Source organism: Aulonocara stuartgranti, assembly GCF_965226115.1.
Source record: "Aulonocara stuartgranti genome assembly, chromosome: 1".
In the NCBI taxonomy this organism is placed as follows: Eukaryota; Metazoa; Chordata; class Actinopteri; order Cichliformes; family Cichlidae; genus Aulonocara; species Aulonocara stuartgranti.
In genome coordinates this window covers 14302151-14328825 of record NC_138939.1, presented here as the reverse complement: position 1 = coordinate 14328825, position 26675 = coordinate 14302151, and the positions used below count along the sequence as shown (strand labels likewise).

At 39.5% G+C, this 26675-nt stretch overlaps 1 protein-coding gene across 6 annotated transcripts in view; it reads right to left on the bottom strand.

The window, feature by feature from the left end:
• The window catches only part of esrrga (estrogen-related receptor gamma a), a 172598-nt gene that overhangs the window by 33921 nt on the left and 112002 nt on the right, over positions 1–26675 (bottom strand). For 4 of the 6 annotated variants that reach the window (XM_082541505.1, XM_082541504.1, XM_082541500.1 and 1 more), the window contains 2 exons: positions 16320–16744; positions 10467–10595 (listed from right to left, as the gene is read on the bottom strand). In XM_082541505.1, coding sequence (XP_082397631.1) covers positions 10467–10595; positions 16320–16744 — 554 coding nt within the window. The remainder of the gene's footprint in view (positions 1–10466; positions 10596–16319; positions 16745–26675) is intronic. The other 2 variants (XM_082541501.1, XM_082541503.1) reach the window with 1 other exon arrangement.

Below are 26675 nucleotides of genomic sequence, written 5' to 3'. Positions count from 1 at the left end.
ATTTTTCTGACAGTCTTTCAGTTTTGTGCATCTATCCATCCATCCAAGAAGTTGGAGAGAAAAAGGATGGATGATGGAAAGGAAAGCAATAGGCGTGTGAAAGCAAGAGAGAGATTTGCTCACATAGAGACGTTTAAATCCTCTAAAAAATGTGCTGACCACATTCATGACAACAAACCTCAAGAGATTTAACAGAAAGACTTCTATTGGCAGCAGGAGAAAAATGTCAGGGAGCATCTTTGTGCATTTGTAAGTCGATATGTTCTCCTGTTTTATATGAGTTTGTTTATTTGAACGTTTTGAAGACTACCTTTATTCCAAATATGTCATGTTGGCATGAGTGCACATGGAAATATATTCATTTAAAAATTCGTAATGAGCTCAGGCAGTAGTCAAACCAGTGAACTGAACATTACATGCATCTGTGTGTATGTGTGAAAATGCCTGAGACAGGGACAGGTAGACAGAAGGGCTGACAGTCCAGGTACAGTGGGGGGGCCAGTGTCAGCAAACGGTCAAGAGACTCTTAACACCAGGGGGTACAAACCACTCACACACCCACTCTTTGCTTTTTCTAGCACATACACACTTATACAATGTCTACACCTCGCTAACCCACACATCTATGTTGTGTTTAGGTAAGTCCAGACAAGCAGCTTTTTCAGCTGCTACCTGCATCAGTGGTTGGCCAAAAAATGAAAAAATAAATGGGGGCTGATAGAAACAGAGGGCAGGAAAAAGGTAAGTGTTAGGATGAGAGAAAATTATTGACTAAATGAAACAAATGGGACATAGCTTAAAAGAAGCATGTCAGTGATTTAAAGCTTCGAGATTACAGATTCATAATATAGTGACATATTGAAACAGACTAACACAAATGTTGTGGTTCTGTCAAAAAAAAAAAAAGATTTGGGGAAAATGTTTCACGTGTCTCTGTGTGTATTTATGAAACACCTGTAACTTCTGCTTGTTCCGCAGTGCACAAAGACACTGTGCAAACCACCACAAAATACATAACTATGGTATAACTAGCCATGCTAGTAATATACTGTAAGAAAGCAGCATAATATTAAAGCAGAAGAAAACTGAATGTTATGTTACTCATGGGAGCAGTTAAACTAACTAAGGCAGTTTCCAGGTCAATCGTGTCCTTCCCTGTCAAGGACAGTAACAAAAAGCAATAAGCTTTATTAATTTCTGCCCAGATAGTGCTATTACACGGTGCAGTTAGATTCTAAGATTAAGTACTTTTTCTGTATTTAGTATTGTTGTTTTTGTCTTGTTCTTTTGTTTTTTACATAAAAATGTAATTCATCAGCTGAGAAGGGCAGATACTCACATGTGGTATGTTGCTTTGCGAATGTATTTACATCACAGTATGTTGTATTTTTATATAAACCAACATTAGGTTGTAAGTTCAGATACTAATTTCTTATGTAATTTGTTTGCAATTTGTCTGATGTGCTGTAAACCAGAAAAGTTGAATGTAACAGAGGCTGGGAGAAACTGCTAGTCTTGTCACACTTTCAAACTACTTTCAGTTACACTGAGGCTTTTTTCTCTTGTACATAATATAAACTCTTACATGCAGACTCTTAATTTTACTCTTTCTCTTTCCCATATACCTAAAAGACCCAGTGCTGGGCTAAGCTCACTTCATAAAGAGCCCTCTCTAACTACCTCATCTATTTTCCACCAAATTAACTCTCTCTCAGCACTGATTAATGATCAAATCTAAATGAATCAAATTAAAAATTGAAAATTATATTTCCAAAGCCCACAAAAAAGAGACAAGAGGAAGCTAGGGGAAGAGTGAGAGTGGGCTACCTCCTTTTAACAAATGAGCCTTCAAATCATAAAGAATGGGCAAGAGGGGAGAGGAGGAAAGGAATGTGGAGAGCGGAAAGAAGAAACGAGTAGAGAGGGAAGAGGGAAAAAGGCAACGGGAACGTAAATTTAGCGATCAGAAAAAGAATTAATGCATATAGAAAAAAAAGGGCAAGGGCATGGAAGAACAGTAACAGTAAAATGGGAATTGGGAAAAATTGAGTTTGAATAAATAAATGCTAAAACACATTAAGCGATTATTACAAAATAGTGTAGCAAAGGGGGAACAGAGGGAAGAAAGTAGTTTACAGGCTATGAAATTATAGGAGAAGGAGAGAGTAAGTCCCAGCTAGACAACTTTTCACTCAAACACACAAACAAGTATCTAACAAATACCACAATTTGTTTTGCATCACAAAACATTTTTGTTATGAATGTCAGATGCACATGAAACTGCGCAATTAATACTGCATATTTACCTTTTCAAAATACAGTAGGTTAAGCTACATGCCTTGATTATACCACTTTTGTCATAGTCTGTGCACATTCATATACACACCCAACTGACTGACTCTGTGACAGTGATGAAGGTGAATCATTCCTATCGTGGGAATATTGCTGTCTGTCAATAGCACGATCTGCACTGATCACATCAGCATAGATTTTTACACTGCACTGGCGTCACTCTGTGTCAGCGAATGTGTGCGTGTTCTTGAACAGTTGAAGGATTACGAGCCAAATGCCTTTGACATCTAAGTGTGCATGCAAGAGAAAGACAGAGGAAAAAACAAAAGAGGGTGGACAGAAAAACACAATGTGGATTGATTTCAGATGATCAATGTCATGATAAGAGAATGAAAGAAGGAAAAGAAGTGAGAGGTATGGAACAAAGTGAAGAGAGGAGTAGGTAGACAAATAAAATATCTGGATTTTGGTTGAGAAAGAGAAAGAGGCATCACAAAAAAAAAATAAAAATGGAGGAACGCTGAAAAAGTCAAGACACAAGGAAACTGGACGAGGACAGTATAGAATGATAGAAGTGGTAGTAATTTTAAAGCTGTAAAAAAGCTGAACACCTTCTCCCTGACTCTGACCTATTGTGTGTTTTAAACTGCAGTGTTGATGAAATGACATCCAAGATTGTCCCTATGTGTTCAATACAATTGGGTTACAAAGTTACAAAGTTACAAAGTCATGTAACTGCTGTTCCAATGCTTCAACATCAGAAAATCAGAAAATCAGGTTATGTAGCTCAAATAAAAAAAACAAAAAAATGTAAGAAATAAAAATAAAGAAGCGAAATGGACGTGATGAAAATTGGGAGAAAAGTGTGTGCGGTGATGTTTGTTTCGACCAGAACAGATCAGAAGAGCATTGCCCAAGGCAGTGGGCAGGTGGCTGTCACTGGTGTGTGAATCTGTGAGCGTGCGTGAGCTCGAGTGAGATCCTTAAAACGTGGCTTTATTTTTGCTTTTTAAGGCTGTGTTCTCATCTTCTGTCACTAATATTCCTCTTACATAAATAAATATCTTTGACTGTTGGATAATAAAATAAACAAGCTGCTGAGTGATTTTGGGACATTTGGAATGTGTCTTTTTTACAAATTTTCTTTACATGCCGTCCTTGAACGTAGGAAAAATTTATCTTCAGTGATTTGTTCCACCGTTATTTTTGCCTTCAACACAAATTACCGTCTCTGGTGTCATCCCTAATGAACTGCTGGAAAAAGAGCTGACCCACTTTGGAAAGTTCGCTGGTGGCTTTAGAACAGTTTCATTCCACTGCAAAGACGTCAGACTACAGCGCATTCAGTCTCTTCTGAGACATCTACCTGAATGCCTCTTTTCAAGACTCAGGAGGTATCTTTCAAAGTCAATTATTAAAATGCCGGTTTATGAAAGCTTTGCCAGTATGAAATGTTATGTATAGTATGACATTGGACACAAATGCTATTCGTGTCTGCACAAAGGACCCCCACACACTGAAAACAGACATATGAGATGAAATGCAAGAGAGGAGCAGTGGAAGAAAATCAAGGTGATAGCCAGAGATTAGCAATGACAGGTGTGCCTCAGAATCGAGGTATAACTGCATCCTTTTTGAATGTTGAAAATGAGGAAGAAAACATGTTTCCAACATTGTATCTGATGGATCAGCAGTCACACATTTGTTACAGGATATCAACTGCTTTTTCAATGAAATCTTTGGCAGACAGTCTGTCAAAGCTAGACTTTTTCCAGATGTTGATTGATTTATTAAATCTCTTCCAAAGATAAGGAGAGTGATAAGGTTAAATCTGAAAAAGATAGTGACTAAATTGAGGAGGAAAAATTGAAGAAAAGTACAGCAAAAAGTCCTGAGCACAGAAAGTGGTGTTCTCTTGGAAGCATTTCACTATCCTCTTTTTCTTCTTTCTGCTTGTTATGAATGTTTTAAGAATGGGAACATTAAACATCAATGGGAGCAAGGATAGAGAAAGGCGAGCAGTAACAGCCGAGCTTAGTGGAAATAAAAACAATGATATGATCCTTTAGAGGAAACACAGCGTATTAGATAATGAAGCTGAAGGAGGAATTGGTTTGAGGGGGCAGTGTTTTCTTAGTTATGGCACTAATCTTAGTGTGGGCTGTAGCAGTTTTATTTTCTTCATTTTAATAAATGCTTCAATGTGTGAAGCGGAGTAGGGTAGGACCCAAGTGGTGAAAGTAACGAAAGTACATTCAACGGATAAGACATTTTTACTCACAAATGTTTATGCTCATAACTCAACAAGAATACAGCGGAAGCTTGGAGATCTGGGTAACAGGCCTTGGGATAATGGACGGAAGGCTTTAGGCAGGTTGCTGCTTTCCAGGGGACCACCATTTCTTTTGATGAACTTGAGGTTCATCTCAGGTTGATGGGCTTCCTGACAAATTTCAGAAGAAATTCTAGACTATGCTGGAAAAAGGAGCTATAAGAAGTTCTGATAGACTGTTTAGACCGAGCTGCAGTCAAGGGCAGCTCTGACATTGCTACCCAAAAAAGAGGTCTCGACTAGCTAAAGAACTGCAGATGAGATTAACTCTGATGTACAGACTGTAAAATTTGTGTTAAATGTGTTTATGTAACACACTTAAAGATTACACGTCAATCATGTCAATTAAACATCATTTCCTAAATGGATTATTATGAATAATTTGATGTGGATTTTTTGGATTTGAGAAATCCAGAAAATTAAGACATTTTTGATTTGTTTAAACTCCAGGATCAGGAAAAGGCATTTCACAGAGTTGATCATTATTATTTATTTAGAATATTAGAGGTCTTTAGTTCTGGCAAAACTTTGACTATTTGGATCAGGTTGTTGTATTCAGGCACCACTGTTATTGTAAAAGTGGGGGAAGGACTTAGCCGACCTGTCCCTATTCAAAGAGGCATCAGGCAGGGATGTCCAGAGTTGACCTTTGCGAATGAAGTAATAATCACAGTGAGCTTGTCAGCTATATGCTGATGATGTGACACTTTTTATAACTGGCCAAAAGGACATCAGCATTTTTGGACAGAAACTGGCACTATATGAAGAAGCATCTACTGCTGGTTCAAGGATCATTTTAAAAGACAGTCTTTTTTTCTTTTTTTTTTTAATCCAAAGTACTTTGTGACATAGCCAAGATGTATCTGATTAACCTTCTAATAGGTCAGGCATGCATGAGCATCAAGCATGAGCTGATGTGAAGATCAGATCAAAGTGATAGGATCTGTAAAAAAAAAAAAATAAATAAAAAAAAATAAAATTTGTGTATCATAAAATGTTATCTGACACTGAAGATTTTGTTTCTGTTTGGGGAGTCATTAATGTCCAATGTAACTGGTGTCCTTTGCAATGTAATGGCATATTATCTGACTTTTGCATTTTTATTATTCCACTGAATGTAGGTATGTATTTATTCATTTATAAATTTTTGTGTATTTCTTCTTGAGGGTTTTGGGTAGTGGGTTGGGCTAAAATCGTACATATGTTAAAGTTTTGTTTTAGTTATGTTTGCTGGCAAAAAATGATGCCAATGAAGGGTTTGACAAAGGTCAAAGGTCTCCTCTCTTCCCCTCTCCTCAAAAAGAAAGTGTACGTGAGAGAAAGTGGACCACTTAGACAGATCTCTCGTCACACCATCTCCATTATCGCTCCTTTCTAGCTGGGATGCAACTAGATGCCATTTGCACACACACGGACTCGCACACACTCATGCAGGACAGATGCTACAGGGCCAGATTTAGCTACAAGTTTCCCAAGGGGAACACCAGACGCCACCAGTTGTCTGGCGCTCTCCTCCTTTGTTTCCCCTCTCTTCTTGTCTCATTCCCTCTCTCCATCACCCACTCTGCATCCTTTATATTGTTTTTTTCAGCTTCTTCTACGATCCTGTTTATTCACTGACCCTTAAACTGCTCCTGGTCATTTCATCATTTTTTAACCTTTAATAACTCGCATCTTTCAAGGAACGAGTCTTTTTTTTTATTTTAAGAAATGATCTTTATATGTTTATCAGCCAATTGTTTTCAGCACAGTGTGTATAAATGCATATGTGTCGAGTGATGAAATTGGACAGCAGCAGTCAAGATCACTGAGCTGTGAGGGGAGTTATGATGCACACTACACCAGCTGCATATACCCACACCAAACACACCCTCACAGACTGGGGCCTTCCACCCGATCTCCCTCATTAGGTCTTAGGGGCCGTGGGGAGCATGGCCAAAGTTGGCACAGATTGTTAATGTGTGTGTATATATGTGCATGTGTGGGGCATTATGCCAAGGTTTATATTTGCAGTCCGTGGACTTGTCCCTCTAGTAGTCCACCATCTGAATCCAGCTGGCCGTTAATGGCATTATAGAAATGGAGGCTTTGGTTTTGGATTCAACACATTCTGTCTGTTTAACCACGATTCATCAGACGTGGCATCATCAAAGCTGCTGTTGTAAGAGAGCAAATCTGTCAGTATGAGCATATGTACAGTATGCACGCCTACTGAATATTGCTGGCTCCTGGGTTGTGTGTCTCTGCCAAAGCGTTTCATGTTCAAATGTCTGATCTGTGTTTTGCTGTTCACGATCATTCTATGCATTACTGCTGATATTGAATGCATTAAGTCGGTCTTGCCTTGCCATTTGAGCACGGAGGGTAAGAACTGACAGCAACATTGTAATTACTGTTGCTTTTTTGCAGATTTAATTAAATAAAAAAAAAGCCTTCTGGGATTGTTAAAAATCTCTTTCAACCTTCTTTCATTTTAATATGTTAATTTTTATACATTTTTTTTTACCTGCAATCACACCCTTGTTCTCTCACTACCACTCCCCTCTCTCTAGGCAGATTTAAGTCCCGCCTCATGACCTTTTGGTCTTCAGCTGACGCATCATTATGACCTCATTAAAAATGGACAGACAGCCATTGCCAGAGGGGTAGTTCTCATAATGTAACCAGGCCATTTAATTGCCTTGCTCCAGAAATTAGCTGCTACATATTGGTGGGTGGGTGCCCTGTATTTGTTCCTTCCTTCAGTTTATCCCCTGCTCGCTTACTCCTCGCCTCCTCTTGTCCTCACAGTGGTGGCTGAGAAAATCCAATATTTTACATGGACAAGTGGGAGTGTATTCACATGATCAGGTGTGTGTTTAAGAGAACATGTAAAGAAAGAACTCAACTCAGAGTTGGTTTACTGACCCTCTGGCCCCTATTCTCTCCTTCTTTCTCAGTCTCCGACAAACACACGCACTTCCTTGCTGCCTCACTTGCTCTTCATCGCACCCTCTCTGTCTCCCAGGGCGACAAAGCTAATTTGAGGCTGATCTTGCCCTTAGGGGTAAACTACAGTATCCACACACACAGAAAGACACACACTACTCCATGTTTTCCTGCCCACTCCACCCTTACCACTTTATCTTCACCTTTCTACCGTGAGCTAGCCCCTGACAACTATAGTTAGCCCTGATACTAACTGATCTAGCCACTTACCATTTATATCTATGCAATTTTGCAGTAACACTGCTTACAGCCAGAAGGGCAGTATGATACATGGTAGGCAATGCTCCTAAATTAGTGTTTTTTGTATATGAAATAGATCCATTGTCCGATTTATTAAGATGCTTACCTGGGTAGATTAATTATGTTAATTAATTTTGATGCTCTGAAATGCTGAGAAGACTTACTAGACCTAAATATGTGCATTATGCAGAAAACTCTTTAATGAACTCACATTTTTGGAAGGAAAACAAGAAATAACATAAAGGTTGAAATATTCACAAGGTTTCACAAAGTAAAAAACTTTTCTTTTATAGTTTAGCAATAGGAAATCACAACTTTTTTCCTGATATTGCATGGTTAATATTTTAAGTCTTTAAAGTCCTTTCAGTAAATTTTTCCAGACAAAGTATGGGTCATGATGCGTTTAATATCTTGACCAAATTCAAGGGGGAAAAAATGGAAAGTGGAAAATTTGAGAAAATCAGCAAGATTTACTAGTTCTTTAAAAATGACAATAATTTGTATATTTTAACAGAACACCTCCAGCAGAGTAAAAGTAAGGTGAAGGAAAATGTTCAGTTCTTTTATATAGCTGTTGATCATTTCAAATTTCCCAAGGGTTCAAAAGGAATTAAAACATGGAAATAGGGGGAAATGGATGTATCAATTTTCCAAATGACCTTTATTCATATGTAGAGCGAGAAACCCCTGTATTAAATTCACACATTGCACAACAAATGGGGTGGCTGTGGTCTGTCATGTTGATGTATAGATATGTGGGCCGATGTGTGTGTGCATGATATATGTGTGTAGAGTACGGAGGCAGAGGCAACAAAAGGCAGCTATTTGTTTCCCTGCTTGGGACAGAAAAACACCGATACAATATCCCTCGGCTACATATAGCACATTCCTTTACAATAAAATAAGTGGTTATCTATGAGACTTAAGAGCACATCAGTGCATCTGGTTTTGTTTTCCCTAGATTCCAACTTTTACACAAACTATAGATGAAAAAAAATTACTTAAAACTGTTGTATTAATAGCAAAATGTTAATATAAATAAATTGCCTTGTGTGACTTTTTTTAGACGAGGGAAATGTGGTTTCTTTGTAAAGCAGGAGGATGCAGCCTCAGCTGTGTAAACTGCGAGACTGGTGAAACTGCCAATAATACATGCTATTACACGTGTGTGTGCGTGTTTGTGGCCACATACACATACTCGAGACAAAACAGGAGATGAGACATAGGTTCTGCCTACGTCAGATCAACTGGGAGAACAAACGCTACGACAGCAGCTTGTTGGGAGTGTGTGTGTTTGTGTGTCTCCTTTTGTGAGTGTGTGTGAGTGGAAGAAAGAGAGCGGCAGAGTCGAGCGCTTCTACACTAAAAAGAAACTTCTGGATAATTCTGAAGCTCACAGTGAAAAGTTTCCTGAATTTCATATTTCCTTTGGGGTGTTTATACAATAATGACAAGGTTCTTGTCTTTCAAGATTTCATTATGTGTACAGCTATATTTTTATACTTTTTAAAATCTCCAGTACGTCAAGATGTAAATAAATTCAAAAAAATGTGTATAGAAAGCTCAATGTGCTGTCATGTTTTTGTTTTCTTTCTTTAACAGTTTACCTGAACTGATTAAAAAGCAGCGGGTATGGTCCCGACAGGATGCACAAAAACATGAAGGACAATGGCTATAAGACATTTAAAAAAGCATCAGAAAGAGTACAGTAATAATGAGCGGGAGAATAGTAGGGCTAGATGAAGACAGAAATGGATGGAGGAAGGGCTGGCAGGCGTCGGCACAGGCATGCTCCCTGACCACTGTAGGGAAGGGGGCGTAGGCCAGGTCTCCCATCAATTACAACCTTGACCCTCCTCTCTTCTACTCTTTCTCTCTCACACGCTTTCTGCTTCATTCAACCATCCTCCCCCTGCCTCTCATCCTCCCTTGGTCCCTCTCCTCTGCTCCTATAAATCAATCTCTCTCCCCACTCCTCCCCATCTCCTCCCCTCGGTTTCTTGCACCTTCCCCCTTCCTCTATCCCTCTTTCTCTCTCCCAGTCTTTCTCTTTAACACTCGCCACTCCTCTCTCTCCTTTCATCGTTGGAAGTGCAGTGGGAGTAAAAAGGTCAGAGGTGGGCAGACAAGAGGGAGAGAAAGAGGCAAAAGGCAACATGGGAGTGTGAAAATGAGAGAGTGAGTGTATTTAATCAAAGTGGTGTGGGGGCAGATAATACCGCTTGTGTTTTTTTTACCTTTCAACACCACTGAACAACTGCTGAGCGTCGCCGTTAACCTGAAATTTGTATCTTTATTTGAGCAAACCAAAATTAAAAGCCATGTATACAGTGTTGTTAATTGGTCTGCGTGTGTACATGCCCTTATAAATTTCTGAGTGTAACTTGTGAATTTAGATGTTAAAACTAAACTCAACCGTGCATTCTCACACACACACACACACACACACACACAAATTATCATGTAGAAGTTGCATGTAGCGTTGTTCAATACGTTCATACAAATGAGTAAGCTAATACAACGTTATGTGAAAATTTGCTTAAGATGCAGAATACCTAATTGACGTTAAAATGCTACATGTAGCACATTTAGCCGAAAAATATAAAGAAGAGACCTTTTCCCTTACCCTCCCTCAGCATGCCAACAGTCAGACACTTCATGAAGCGGCAGGCCTGGCACGACTTGCGTCTCCTCTTGGTGATCTCGCACTCATTGGTGGCTGGACAGCTGTACTCAATGTTGCCTGCGGCACGTAGACATGTTGGAGAAAGATAGACAAAAAGGTTTCATTTCAGATAGACACATCAGCACAAACACAGAGCACACAGACACATGTATGCAATACAACAAACCATAAAATGATGACTATGGACAGAACCTCAGAGCAAAAATGCTCCCAGTTTTGGCATTCATGAAGGGTTGTGTGGACTTTGCATATTCTCTTCATGTCGATTTTCATTTATCCATAGGTTTGGATGGGAATGTAGGTGGTTGTCTGCCTCTCTGTTCTAGCCTTATGACTGGCAAACTATCCTGGTTGTACCCTGCATCTTGCCCTGTAGCACCTGGGATATTCTCCAGCATCCCTTTGACCCTTGCTGGATAACCAGTTAAGAAAATAGATGGATGGATGGATTGAGCTACCTCTGTCTTGACCTTTGACAGACCTGCAGTATTTTGACCAGAAAGTGTACTGATATATGTAGGCTGTGTCAGATTAAAGTGGCATATAAGCACTTGACAGGAAGAATATATCACCATGTTCTGCACAGACTTGAAGGAAGGCTTTCACGCTAGCATTACGGGTGTTAGCCACAAACTAATCTAATGTCATATGTGTGCAGTGTCATAGAGAGCACCAAGTGATTTCATTACTGAAAAATAAGGTTTAGAGTGGCTTGTAGATGGGCGAGGAGACAAATGTTTCCCAGTGTTTATTAAACTGCCCAAAATTTTGCCCATTTTTAAAATGTTTTTTCAATTAATTATTCAAAATGTTTGTTTTATTTTACTACAAAATTGGTTGCCAGGAACACCACCTGTATTGCTGTTTAAAAAACACAGAAGTGTATCTGTGTATGCACTAACAGAGGTGATATGTCTACGTTACATGAGACCATAAAGTCAACTAAGATTGCGTGACTTAGCAGCAGGACAGGCGGTGACACTTGGATGCAGTGTTGAAAGCAAGATTATTAACCGAAGTCTATTAACTTCACAACCGAGGCCAACCAAAACATCACTCTGAGTGAGTCTAATAGCACTTCTGTGGGTACTTTACTCTTTCTCATACGTACTGTATTATAGTAGTATATTGTCCTATCTTTTATTTCCTTATACCTTTTATATCTTTTTAATTTTACTAAAATATACTGTACATCTAAACGAGGCATTTTAACATCTTTTTTGGCTCCTGTGGCCATTTTCCTCTCATTTTTTTCCTTCCCACTTGTTAGTCTTCTTATTTGCAGCTCCATTTCTGCTCATTTCCTCCACTTAATTATTTACTTACTCCCAGTTCAGAACAAAACATAGTTATGGATTTGTTGGAACAGCTTGAATTGTTACAGATTGCCCAACCTGTTTCAATGTTCAGGTTTATTTATCAGTATTAAGACCTGCATTCGGATGTGAAAAGAAAAATATCCCTTTCTCTTTCACCAATGCCCACCTGATAACTACAGTATTCCAGCAAGCCAATACATCTCCCACTGAAACAGAGTAAACAGTGATTACTATTGACTGCTGCTGTGGAGAGGATGTTTTCTCATTACTGGCCTGATTAAGGGGCTATTTAGCTTGGGAAAACGCTAAATGCACAAACACTTCTTAATGGGTAACAAGACACCCATTAATTGGCCTTGTTAGTTAAAGTAAAGGCTAAACATGCTAAATGCTGAGGGAACCCTTACAGTCTAATGGACACTATATGTGGGACTAGTTAGCTTATACACGAGCTTTACATGCTGATGATACATGAGGAGTAGAATAATTCAGCAATTAAGAAGGACACTAAGGCTAAATGTGCTAATGAAACAGAATCTGAATGCATTAATGGGCCTTGCCATTTCAAGAAAACTAGCAAGGGCTGCTAAATTGTTAACTGCAGCAAAGAGCCACTTATACAGCTGGCAGCATTAAGAATAAATATTTAAAACCCTCACTGTGATGAAAAATGTTAACAGCTACACATGCTGATTGCTACTGTGAAGGTAAGTGTTAACAGGCAATAACAAAAACCCATATAATTTATTGATTAAAGTGACAGCCAAGACAGAAACATCTGTGAGACTTCAGATTACAGTACCTGACTGCAACAACACCTAGAAAAAAAATCTGTGGACTTTAGTAATACACATATTTATGCAAAATGTAGTTTACATCAGTCTAATTCATACACATTCAAATGTGTCTGTTACATCTCATGTGATAAATAAACATGCACTGTATGCTGAATCCCTTTCCATGTTCAGATACATATATGCATCAGAGTAGGTGTATAGGGCAGGAATTACATTTGAAAGGTTTATAACAGAATCTCACTCCTCTCTGTGCAGGTATGCCTTTATTTCTCTCTTTATGTGTCTTACAGTGCACAGGAGTAAGCTTAGATCAGAGAGGGTCTTGGAGGCTCCTGTGTAAAAAAGGCAAGTTTGTATGTGTGTGTTTATGTGAATGACGGGGTATATACGAGGGCCTTAAATCCCCTGCAATCTCTTTTGAGATGTTGGTATGTCCACCCTGCTGCATGACAATTGATCACTATTGTACCGATCATGTAATGTGAATGTTACTGTGTGTTTTGGCTTGCCATCCCCTATGCTGTATCTCTTTTGCCTCTCCTAGCCTGATACCTATAACCCCCCTTTCTCATATACCTTTTGCCTTGGCACTTTGGCTTTTTATACAATAAGGAACAGAAAATATGGGTAGAAGGCAGAGTTGAAAAATGGATAAGGGTTCTCAGTCAAATTTGAATTCACCACAATGCAACTCCTGCACAAAGTATGGATTTTGCAATATTCATTTAAAAAAAGAAAACACAAATATGTATTTATGCCTCCTGAACTATTGAGAAATGTGTCTACTACTGAATAAACATCTTTAAGTCAATATGGGTATTACTTAATACTACCCTAACGATTTCTCTTTAGTCTCCCACCTGACATTTTTACTGCACATTTTGACTGCTCTTTGTGTGAACATCACTATCCCCTTCTTCATCTTGCTCTTTCGTGCTCTCCACCGCCTTTCTTTTTCCACTCTTGTTGGCTCTCTCTTTCCATTTCATTGCCCTATACCTCCCTTTTCCATACTTTGCCCTCCTCTTCACTCCCCTTTATCCCCCTCTCTCAATAAGGGAGTGATAGATGCAGGTTGTCAGGTGTCGCTGGACTGACGCCACAGAAACAGCAGCTGCCAGAGCCACTTCCTCCACGCTGAGACACACACATGCACAAACGTGCCAGCGCGCACATACCCCTAATTCCTTCCTACATCCATGTGCCCAGTCCACCCTCCCCTTTCCTCCTTTTCTCTCATTCCTTGTCTCAACTTATTGTTTATCTGTACCTCTTCTCTCCGCTCTTCTCCTTTCCTCTCCCACCCCATGCTCTCCTCCCTGTCCAGCTGGAGGTGTTTTTTTGGTGATTACCTGCGGTTTTATTGGCTAATGGGTTGAAACATACCAATATGTCTGCTGCTGCCCATCTGAGGCTGGCCCTGCTTTCCTGCCAGGACGCACACACTAACACACAACCATGCATAGGAATATGTGCACAGACGTGCACATAAACTTGCATTTGGATGAACAGAAGCCCACACGCAGAAGCAGAACATCCACAGTATCTGAGGATAAGTTGCTGTGTGTGGTAGCCAAAGATAATATCATAACCCAACTGGTCCACTGGATCCAAGAAAGTAGTGCTATAGCACAATAATAAGGTAAAATATTACATTACCATTACAATTTTAAAAGGTAAAATGATAATTAAAGTAGTTAGTTATTCAACCTTTAAGGTTTGAAAATGGTGTATTACAAATATATAAAAAACAAAAAAACAGTGAAATTAGAAGAGAAAGGGACATATCACTGCTTTCAAGCTATTTAATGTCACACTAAAATTAGGTTTTCCAGTCAAAACAGCATCATTATCTATATGTTATCTGGGATATTGTACTTAATCTGTAGCTGCGTTCTATCCTAACCTTTAACAAACCAATAAATGACATGGGACAGAGTTCATCAACTATTTGACACCACCGCAGTGACAGATGAATTAAGGGTTAAACCTATTCACATAAATATTCCATGGCTATATGCGTGTTGATGTCTTTGTTTGACTGAGCGACTGTGAGTTTAGGTGTGTGTATGCATGTCTCTGCCTTTGTCGTCACATGCGTGTGCTCTAATCTATTTGTCAGGGCTGCACCGTGTCCTGATCTCATCCTATAATAAACACATACAGGTCGTTTCCAGGTAGTGGTGACCATCTTGTGAATGTAGGACTTCCACCCCCTCACATCTTCCTGTCTCTCTCTGTCTCTGGGGCTTTACTGGGAAAGCTGCTTATCAGAGGCAAAAGAAAGCACCGACAGATAGGTGGATGGATGGAAAGGCAGATAGATGAATCCTGTCTGATATGACTGACTGACTGACTGACTCAATGGATCGATGATGGCTGGCTGACTAGTAGTGTGCTTATTGCAGTAGCAGACTGACTGACAAGTGGGCTGTCCTGCTGACAGATGGGGCCTGTTAGTTATTTTTAAAAAACTTGAGCAAATCATGAAGGATTATAACACTAACACAAAGGTTTTCAAAAGTTTACCGCCTTCTTTCTATCTATCTATCTATCTATCTATCTATCTATCTATCTATCTATCTATCTATCTATCTAATTTCTACTGTGAAATTAAAAAACAAAACAAAACACAACACAAAGATCATCAATCAAGTTGTTAATCTTCCTGTACAGTATACTGTGCTTCATTCCTGGCACTCCTCTCATCATGTGGATTATTCTCTATCCTTTCTCTCTTCAACCCCTGAACTCTTGATCTTTAGACATGACTCATGACCCGACTCTGATGCTACGTTATCGCACAGACAACAAGCTTATGGCTAAACCGCTTCCTGTGATGTATGAGCAGCTAGATCTGGGAATGCAAACACTGCTCCAAAATTATTCGTGAAGAAAAGGTCAAGGTTGAGGTTAAAAAGTGGGTGTAGATTTTGGGGGTTGGTTTATGTACCTAGATAGATGTATAAATGTGAACGTGTGTGATGGGGAGAATGGGTGAAGGGGAAAGAGGAAATAGGCTATGTGGGTGTCCTGGTGGCTCACTTAGCAGAGGAGGAGGGAGACGTACCTTATAAAAAATCTGGGTTTACATCTGGCCTGAGGCTTTCATCATATGTCCTGAATTTAGTTCAGGTGTGTGTGCATGTCTGAGTGTGTGTGTAATTTGATTAGTCTGTTCCTTTTATTAAAAATAGTATAAATATTCACTTTACTTTTATCAAGGTTTTAGGTACTTTTAGGTGAAAGCTTTTTTAAGGATACCATTTAGGTCAATATAGAGAGCATCATGCTTACCTCAAACATATGACCTTGCTGTCTCTGCAGCCAACCTACTAACGTCTTTACATTTTTAAAAAGTTTCTTTATCTTTGATTAATATATATTATTTATATTATTTACTGCTGTCTTTAAGACACTGTCAAATGGATTTACAAAAACAAACAAACAAGCAGCTATTCTAGTCTAATCTTAAACAATACACAACCACAGATTTTGATGAAAAAACTGGTGGAAGAACTGAACCACTAATAAAAATATTAAAACAAAACCAAGCGAGATAAACTAAATAGTGGAGCTTAAACAGCAAGAGGCAAGATGTAGAGTGAAATGTAGACAAGCGAAACAAAGACAAATGTAGATACAAAGTTAAAATAGAAGCCAACCTTGGATGGTGCGTTTGAAGAAGGCCTTGCAGGCCTCGCAGGATGCCACTCCATAGTGGTAACCTGACGCAATGTCCCCGCACACGAGACACAGCCTCTTGGGCATGGAATTCAACATGTACTCGCACTTAATTTGTGAATCTTCCCCAATGGTTGATGAACAGTCCTCATAACGCTTTGATCCAGGGCCGCCAGCAGGTCCTAGGGTCCCTGCGTTGGAGCCATAAAGGCTTGGGGAGTCTAAGCCATTGGGGTGACCGTTCATCGTGGACGAATATGAGCCTGAGGCGTCGCTGGAGCCACCAGGGGAGTGATGGTTTAGACTATCAGTCAGGGAGGCAGGACTAGACGGCTCAGTCTTTATATAAGAGGACGGACAACTGGACTCAAGGTGGCGCTCCTTACTGGACATTCTGCAGAGAAGCCTGAGAGAGTGAGACAGAACAAGAGGGGAAAAAACATTACAGGAAAATGTTAATATGAAGAAAGATAATCATGAGTGTGGAAAGTTAGGGGCACTGCATAGGGGAAGGGAGAAATGTAAAGTCATATTCAGCAATATTTAATGACACAAATATATTGTGGTTCATTGGGGAAAACCACATTCATGAGAGTAGCGGAGCGGCATCTAGAGTACCACAAACACATCCCCATCCACGGGGCCAAGATCATCCGTCACCCTCCAGTCAATAGCAGCGTGTTCTACATGAAGGTAATCAGTAAGCAGCTCCTCTGCTGCTCAGTCATCCCAAAGACAGCACATACACAAAGAGACATACATTGTCATATTCAAGCACAGCTTACAGTCTAAAAAGTTACTAAAAGCTGCGCGATGCAAAACAATAAATGTATGCATATTTTGTATGTATTAAATAAAACTCACTAATCAGAGCCAGACTATCACTGTAGTACTATTCTTACATTCTCCTTCCCTTCGTATCTCCCTCCTTCCTCTCCTGCTTTTCCTTCTTCCACTCCCTAAGGAGGCTGGTGTCTTGTTAATGGCAGTTGTAATTAACGGCTATCTTCTCTCTGTCCATATCTCTCCATCCTTCCCTTTGTCTACCTTACTATCTATCTGCCTCTCTCCCTATCACTTTCTATTCACTCCCATCTCTGACTGTCTCTCTTTCTCTTCCTCTACGCATTACTACTCTCTGTCTCTCTAACCCTGCCCTCCCTCCTTTCTCTCTCCCCTTTCATTGTTAAAGGCAGAAAGCACAAAAGGGGTTTTTAATTAAGGCAGGATGCTGCTAAACGAGGGGCTTCTAAAGTCCAGTCGGCCTGTAAAAGATCCCCGTTCTACAGGGACCCATAAAACACAGACAGTGCCTGGTTGGAGAATGGGGAGCTGTTCAGGTGGGGGAATGAAGAATGGATATAGACAGGAAAACAGAAAGGCAGACAGGCAGACAGCTAATGCAAAAGACAGACAGAATGGGGAAAAAAGAGTAGTTGCAGGACTGCAGTGACTGATGATTGTCTACTGACAAACAACACCTTTTCTTTTAATTTGCATCTCAGCTTTAACATGACTGATATGCAGAAAGAAGGCCTGCAAAAAACCTGCAAACGCATTGTAATGTAGGAAACACTCTTTTCCCCTGAAATTTTCCCGTTCAAATGTGAATTGACATTTATGATATAGAATGCTTTGGCCTTTTCACCTTTTTCATCATATATTAAACCCTTGCTGGAGGTTCTTTTAATTCAGTGACTCCATTTATCGTGGGTTTGCGGTATTCACCAGTGTCTATAAATCCATTTATCGGATGCTAAGTTGGGCCTTCAGTTTGGAAAGAGGCTGACATTGTGAGAAAGGTTTGGACACAAATCAAGGAAGAGAAAATTAGGGATAGAAAGAGAGTCTATGGAGACATATAGAAGGAAAGGCAGAAGCACAGACAGTATCAGGTGGTACAGAAAAAAGTGTAAATGGAAAGGAAAGAGATCGCAAGAGGATGTCTATGTTCTGTGTCTATGGGATGAAAAACAGTGGTGACAGAAAAGAGAGTAGAACCATTTAAGTAGATGATGTGATGGTGATGATTTAATCTCTCCTTTCTCACTCTTTATGCTCTTTTGTGGCCCCTCCTTTTGACCGTCAATCCCTCTGAGTACCATTAAGCGAAAGAGTTTAAGTGCCAAAAGATCTCAGGCGCTTTTTTCCTTCTCTCTCAAATTCTCATCTATCTATCTTTCCGTTCTCCATTCCAGTTTCTTCTCCCCCTTTTCCCTCTATCTCGTCGTTTTTTCCCTCAGTGCTCTCTCGCGCTCTCTAACTGTGCTTATAAATGAAAAATAATGGCAGTCGAAGGGGGAGGAATAAAAAAGAATAAAAAAAGAAGACACGCATGCAGAGGAGAGGAGAAGAGGAAAGAAGATTAAGAAATCACAGCCAGTGCGCTGTGCCGAGCGAGAGGTTGAATGCATTTATGTATGTATGTTATCAGTATAATTATGGTGCTATGTAGCGATGGCTCAGTGCTGAAAGAGCAGTCTTATTGTGCTTGTCTGCTCTTCAGATGAGTGTGAAGAGAGAGAAGGGGTTGGGTCTCTTTTTAATCAATTCTTTAGGTTTTTAGGTGTTTAAAGAAATGTAAATAAAATGGAAACAGCTCGAATGTGTTTGCCGTTCTTTGCCTTTATTCAGACAAGGCTTAAAGATGTAAGCAGTGTTTTATGAGATGATAACAGTAAAACACAAGGAAGCAAAGTAATCACATTTTGGTATTAACGGTTCTGCTCAGTTCCGTTAAAGAATACGGTTTTAACGTCATTCTCTTTTTGCCATCTTTAAGATTTTGATGCTCGTGATATTGAAACCTACACAGTTACAAATATAGTCAAGTAATTAGCACATAAGCTGATTGCTCTATATTGAACAGCACTATGTATCATGTACGGCAAAAAAGAAGCGGTATATCTTATAGCATAAAATAATCACTTTGCACTAACAAACTTACTGCATTTAATGTATTTTTTGTATATTTTGTATAATTTTAGGGAAATGGCTATGGTACCAATGTTTTTTTAATGCAACAGTAAACAAACAAACAAACAAACAAAAAAGATTAGCAAATGAGGTTGAGCGGATTTATTTAGGTTTATATTTTAGCAGTAATGCAAATTATAAAACTGGCCATTTTTAAAGCGGCCAAAGTCGCTGCTTAGTTCTTGCAGACACTGAATATTCTATTTAAGTGTCTCTTATTGAGGGAGACCACACCAACACACACACACACACACACACACACACACACACACACACACACACACACACACACACACAAATGACCGCCTTTGCTTGTATCCATTTCCAAGTTGATCCCTGTCATTTTCTCTCTCTTTTCAGGCCTATTTCTTTTTTTCATTTCTCACTTGAAGGAAGGCACAGTTACTCATAAAAGATGAATATGTGGAGGCATGGGGAGGAAAGGAAGAAAGGAAGAAAGAAGAAAGAAATGCTTTTTTGTGTGTTTTGAAAGAAGGTGGGCCACTTTAGTATGACAAGCTGTCATTACAGTGGTAGGGTGATGCAGTGGCCTGACAACTGGCGGGGACAAACATACAATCATCGTATTAGAGAAACTACTCTCTGCCTCGCTCTGTGCTGTTTGCTGTGCGCTCCTTTAGTCTGTGTTTCTGTGTGCACTTGCACTGCTTTATTATATACAATCTTTGAACAACTACCTCGCTAGATGGCAGCCATAAACACAAACTGATCCTCAAACAACTCTAAATTGTTTTCACCCACCCCTGCTGGGCTGAGGATCATAATAGCAGAAGAGAAGAGAAGAGAAGAGAAGAGAACTAACATCGGCTTGTCACTACCAAATCAGATAACTCTGTTTGTTGATAACTTCTCTGATTGTCTGGTTGCTTATTTTGCTTGCCCTGGGCTCTTCTGTCAATGTTTCTAAAGGGCCGGATCTCCAAAATAGCATTACTTAGTAAAAGTATTACCATAACAAGTGTCATGGGAATTTAAAATGACAAAGCTGCATTTAATTATACGTTGCCAAACTTTGGCTTCGGATGGTGTAAAGATGTGATGGCTTTCACTGCCTTACTGCTTACAAAACATATCTCCAAAAAATAAAAAGCAAAAAAACCCCAGCTAAAAATAAGAAGAGCAGAAGAAGCGGAGAGAGAAACAGAGAAGAAGAAGTGGGAGCAACAGAGACAGAGCAGGAAGAAGTGCTGACAATGTAGCTACCTCGGCTTGGCTAATACCTTTCCATCACACCAAGCATTGTGCTCTCAATGCTGATAAGAACACACAGTCCAATAAGCAAAAAGGGGGAAAAAAAAACAGTGAGAGAAAACCTTACACAATTCTATCTAGATGATACCAGCAATGCTTTGGGAGGGAGAGGAAGTGAAGGAAGAGTGGAAGACATAAAAGAAAATACATTGAATTAAAGAATGGAGTAAGGAGGGGAACAGGAGCAAAAAGCATTTACATTTACATTGTCATAGTCAAATGAATAGAATGATTTCATCAATATATTGAATTGCTTTTTCAACACTTATACTGTTCAGTTTGTTTTTCTTTCTCTCTCTCTATTTTAAACAGTCTCCTATCTTTGGAGGGTTGTTGAACTCCATGTCAGTTAGTTTGATACAGTAGTGAATATGTTTTCGCAAAAATAGGAACACAACAATTGCACACAGCAATTTCAAAGACGTAGGTGACCACTCTTATGCAATTACAAGCAATGACACGTCCACTTTTTGCTTTGTGGTGGCTGAAATCATGTATCGGTCACGTACATACAGCAAAATCCTGTGAGTCTAACGTTGAACCTGTGTTTTATGTTGTGCATTCTGCAAGATAACTGCATAGTTTAAAAGCAGCGAAATAGAGCTCAGAAAAAAAAAAGCTATGCGTTGTTTCAGTGTGGGTTTATGTGTGTGGAATCACAGTGTGTGGGTGATTATAGTTGTTTTCAGTGACAAAAATGAATAAAAGACAAAATAAAAACTCCAACAGCGACAGTCAATCTAAACCACTCTCCCTCCTACTGGGCTCTTTCCCCTCTCCTTTTTGCTCCTTTTAGGTCTCAATCTCTCTCTGTCGTCGTTTCTACTTCTCACACACAAACACCCCCTATCATTTCTTGTCCGTCTCTCTATCCTGTCACACAAGATGCACACACACACACACACACACACACACACACACACACACACACACACACACACACACACACACACACACACCAGGGAGCAGATCAATTGTTACAGTGTTAGTCAGGGCAGGAAACCTGTAATTCAGTTCATTGGCTGCAGAATAAATCCCTGATTACATACAATCAATTTGACAATGGCTAAAACACATTCTGCCCGATGGGCTGTTGGGCTGTAAAGACTGGCAGAGGAAAGGAAGTGTAAGTGTGTGTCTATATTCCTGTGTCTGTGATTGTGTGCGTGAGAGTTTAGACACTATGAATTCTAGTATGAATCTAAATGCGACGGATGCAAATACATGGTTCACACGCAGTGTTACAAAAAAGCGAGAAAGACTTAGAGAGATATTCTACTGGGTCTAAAGCTGTAGTCTAGAGAATAACACACGCATCCCTATGTGATTGGAGAAGCGTTGGGAAGCAAAACACGCCGGGTGTTCTCAGCCTCTCTCCATTGATTAAGAATTATGTTGAGTCTGCTCATATAAATACCAGTTTTCAATCATCAATGTGCAGACTTTCAGTTCACCATCCGCTCTCCTCGTGCTTTTTGTTTCTCGTCTATTCACTTCTTTAATGACAAAATTTCAAGGGATTTATACAGAGTCGTGTGTACTCTGCATAAAATACAGTCTATTATTATATATAAAGATGAAAAAAAGATGTAAAGAAGGGGAGCATGTTCAGGGCAACAATGGAAGTCAGTGCACCACTAACTCGTGTTTGTGTGTGTGTGTGTGTGTGTGTGTGTGTGTGTGTGTGTGTGTGTGTGTGTGTGTGTGTGTGTGTGTGTGTGTGTGTGTGTGTGTGTGTCAGATGGGAATCTTGATGATTTAGGTCATTTTCTTGTGGAGCATTGGCTGATAAGTATGTTGCTGCCAGGCATTATCTCTGTCACCATGTCTCCCGTGTCTCTCTCTCACTCCTTCTCCCTCTCTCTCCTCACCTTTCTGTTTGCCCCTCTCTCGCTCCCTTTCCATCTCCTTTATCTTTTGTATGTCATTGTATTTGTAAGGATGGTTGTCTACTGTAAAAAAGGTTCTTCAAATTTCTAAAACGGCTCAACTTCATACAGTGCACAGTGGGCCACTGATTAACCATATCAAAAATATTTATTTAATACATAAATCACTGAAAATTTGATGTTTATTTAAGTTCTGTTGTTGTATTTTATTATTTTTTTATTTCATATTATGCGCTGTGAAATCTGAAGAGTAGAAAGTACTGTACACATCCTCTTCCTGGGTAAAGTCTATAGGAGATATTGCATATCTCTCATATATGCGCATAGTTATTTTATTAGTTGAACAATATATAAAATGAATTCAATGCATAAGCGTACACATTCACACTGCTTGTTCAATCGATATTGAGAATGTTTTACTCAGGAGTGTCAGTTTTATGAAATGTAGGCTGGCTCCTTTATAAAAGAAAGGTCATTGATCAAGGTTAGCATTCTTCTCTCTTTCTATGTGCATGTGTGGATTAGCAGTGTTATCATTTAGCATTAGGTGCGCAGCAGCCCTTCCAAACACTTACTGACACTTGCTGTTGTCACCAACACACATGCACTGTAGCACGCGCCCAAACACACATGCGCACACTTAACTATCAGTGTACAGTGAGATGTACAGCTCTCCTGCTTTCTCTCTCTCATACAGAGACAGGCAGAGATCTGGGCAAGGCGCCACATCAAATCAAATTGAGGAAAAGTATAATAAAAAGTGTTTAAAAACAAAATATGCCCCATCGGATTAAAAGCACATTATATTAAGCAGATGGTGAAAGAGGATTTTCACTCTAGTAAATATGACAGGGCTTTCAAATGTGACACAGGAACGAGCCAGTGAGACAGGAAGGGGAGGAAGGGAGATAGAGGCAAGGAGGGGATGGGAAAAGAGCACAGTGCTGCAAAAGTAGGGAGAGAGAATGTGTGTGTGAAGTAAAATGGTCCTCGATCTGAGACGGAATAAGGGAAAAAAAGTGTAATAAAAGGGAAAACGGAATGTGGAAGAGGAGAGGAGAGGAGACACAAGTGAGTAGAGCGTCAAAGCTGCATTCTTTAAGCAGATCAGATTTGGGGAAATTGGGCTGTCACTACAGGATTGTGATGATTTACACCTATCCATCATAGGGTGTGAGAGAGAAGCAGAGCCAGAATATGTACAATAATCCACAGCAGCTGTGAAAATAGAGAAAATCAATCCTAAGCAGGCACCATCCAACGTGTGCGTTTCAATGTTTACTTCAATATTCCACAAATAATACATCTAGACAGATTATATTTAACCTTACACATGGAATACTACTTTATATCTAAATGCAATGACTGTTAAGGATTCTCCCAGTTCATTACTTTTACTTCTGTATATTATCACTTTACTTCATTTATACTGCAAAAAAGAGAGAAAGTGATAGACTTGAAATACCCGACTCCAAATTCACTAAATAAAAATGTGAAACAAGATTCTTTTCACTGTAAATGCCCATTTTGACCTGCCACAAGCTGCTGTTGACACTCGTCTTCAGAGTCTCCTGGCCTGTTCTTCCCTCTCTCCCACCCATGCCCTCTATCCTCCCCCTCTTCCTCCCCTCACTGCTGGCTGATGCACCTTACAGTCTCGCTCCTGGACCATCTGTTAGGGAATCTAATTCACATCCAGTCATAATCAGGTTTGCTGCAGTGCCCACTGTCTTTCGCCATCTCTGTCTCTCTGTCTGTCTCTGACTGCTTCTTTCTGTCCACTTCACACTGCGCCTTTGTCCATTTTCCTTTAATCTGGAACCTTCATGAATGTCTTTCCCTTAAATGTCATGTATTTGAATATACTTTACATTCAGTATAATAGGTATACAAAGCTCAAAACTGGCATAAATCTCGCGAACTGCAACAAAAAAGGGACATTTTCTGATCTTGTCACTAAGAACCTTTTTCTTTAAAATGTGGCTGTATTGTTTTTAAATGACTACCCAGTAATGCTTTTTGCTGCAGCATTCTGCAGGATTCTTACTTTTGAAACTTCTTGCAAATTACTAAGATTTAAATACTGAATCAGCATATCATTGGTAAATATAAAGAACGACATGCTCCACTTAAACAGGATTTTAAATGTGTATATCTATGTGTGTGTACATGTGCATGTTTGTCCTTGATTGAGAATAGGGCGAGTCGAGGTGAAGAGGGTGGAAGTTAATGAGAGGTGAGTGTCTGAAACCCCCTCTCTCTTTTCCCCTCTCTCGCTCTGTCTCTCTCTCTGCTCCTGCAGTAATCCTCTTCTATAAATCTGCAATCCAATCAGCGTTGTCCACACTTACACACACACGCACTCACGCACACACACACACACACACACACACACAGCTTTTGGGAAGCCCATCTGTGTGTTAAGGCAATCTGCTTTATCATTATGATTACATTGGGCTCAGTTTACAGCACAGTGTGTGTGTGTATTCAAGCGCACTCTAGCTGCCTGACATTAATCACATTCCCATCGTTTGATGGCCTAAATAAAAAGAGGAATAATATTGTTGCTGTCCAATGAAAACTGCAGATCTCCAAAAGCATTTAAGAAATTTCTTTAGAATTCAAAAAAGTTTTAATGCAAGAAAAGGCCCCAGAAAACTTCAAATTAAATTAAATTTATTTCTTTGCTTTTTTTGTAGAGATCTGTGATATGAAAAAAAAGTTATTCTAAGAGATAAAATAAAAACACTGCTATAATTCTAAATTCATTTAAATTCATTTCTAAATATTGTCCCTTCCGAACCTGGATTTCTTTCATTTTCGGTGTGTCTGTGCTGTTCAAGTGTGTGTCTGTGCAAGTGTGTGTGAGAGAGAGTGCATATAAATTACGGCCAAATCCCATCAACACAGTTGGAGGTCAGATATCCTAAGGAAGTGTTCCTGTGATCTTATAGTGCATATGTGTGTAAGAAAATGTGTTCCTTTTACTGTGTAAGTGAAAACTTGTGTGTGTGTGTGTGTGTGTGTGTGTGTGTGGGGGTAAAGGTTCAACTGAGGTAAGGTGACTTTTACCTTAATATTTAGTGTTAGTACTTTAATATTTAGTGTTAGTACTTTAATATTTAGTGTTAGTACTTTAATATTTAGTGTTAGCTTTTTAAGGCCATTTTTTAAAAATAAACTATTTTCACTGGATGTGTTGGTTTGTCACAGATGGACATGCATAAGAATAAATAATAATAAACTATAACAGGTAATGAATTATGGCTGAGTTCAAGTGCTTCAGATTTAGAGTCCTGGTATTCCTGTCCCACAGATACGTCTTACTGGGAGGGACACCGTTCTTATGGTAAGTTAGGCTACCTGCCGTGAGAAAGGACTACTCTGAGCTCGGTTTCAGGAGAAATAAAATTCTAAAAATTTAACAGAATTGCAAATCCCCAGATTGTATTTGTTCAGCACAAGTCTTGAGATAAATCCTCAAGTTGTTAACTTCACAGTGCTGCCCCCCACCCCACCCTCTCCCGTAGTTAGGGGATACTGTTATGTCATTGTGTAGGCTTGGCACATTTGCGGCAGCCGAATTCACAATAACAATATAATTTGCAGTTTGTTTTGAACCATAGAAGCGAAATAATGCTCCCCATTTTGGAGCCTAGTGTGTCTCTATCCATGTGTACAAATGTACTGTGTGACTTCAAGCCACGGACTGACTCCATAGCCCCTGGCAAACCTTTACACCTCTCATCACCAGACTTCACTGTCTGCCAACACACTCACATTGTGCTACTAACACTCCTCCTGGTGACTGGCCGAAGGTCTGCGTGAGAATGGCTTGCCAGACCTCTAATTGGCTTGACCCAGACTAACCCTGAAATCCTATTGGACTAAAACTTCCCAGTCTACAGCGCACACGGGAACACACACACACATGCATTTAAAATTAAAGGGCTTCACAAGACCCTAATAATGCACTAATCAATATTGTTCCTAAAGAATGTGCAATAATACAACAATAATAACAACATAATAAATCACAGTAATGTTCATTTAAGATAATCATGTTAGTCAGTGAGATCTTGAAGCATAATGTCCAAAATCCAGAGAGAGAAACCACGATCTGGAGAACAGACAGGCAAAGTTTGGGAAACCCACTTTTGGTTACACTAGGTTCTAATATAGCCTATTTAAATTAAATAC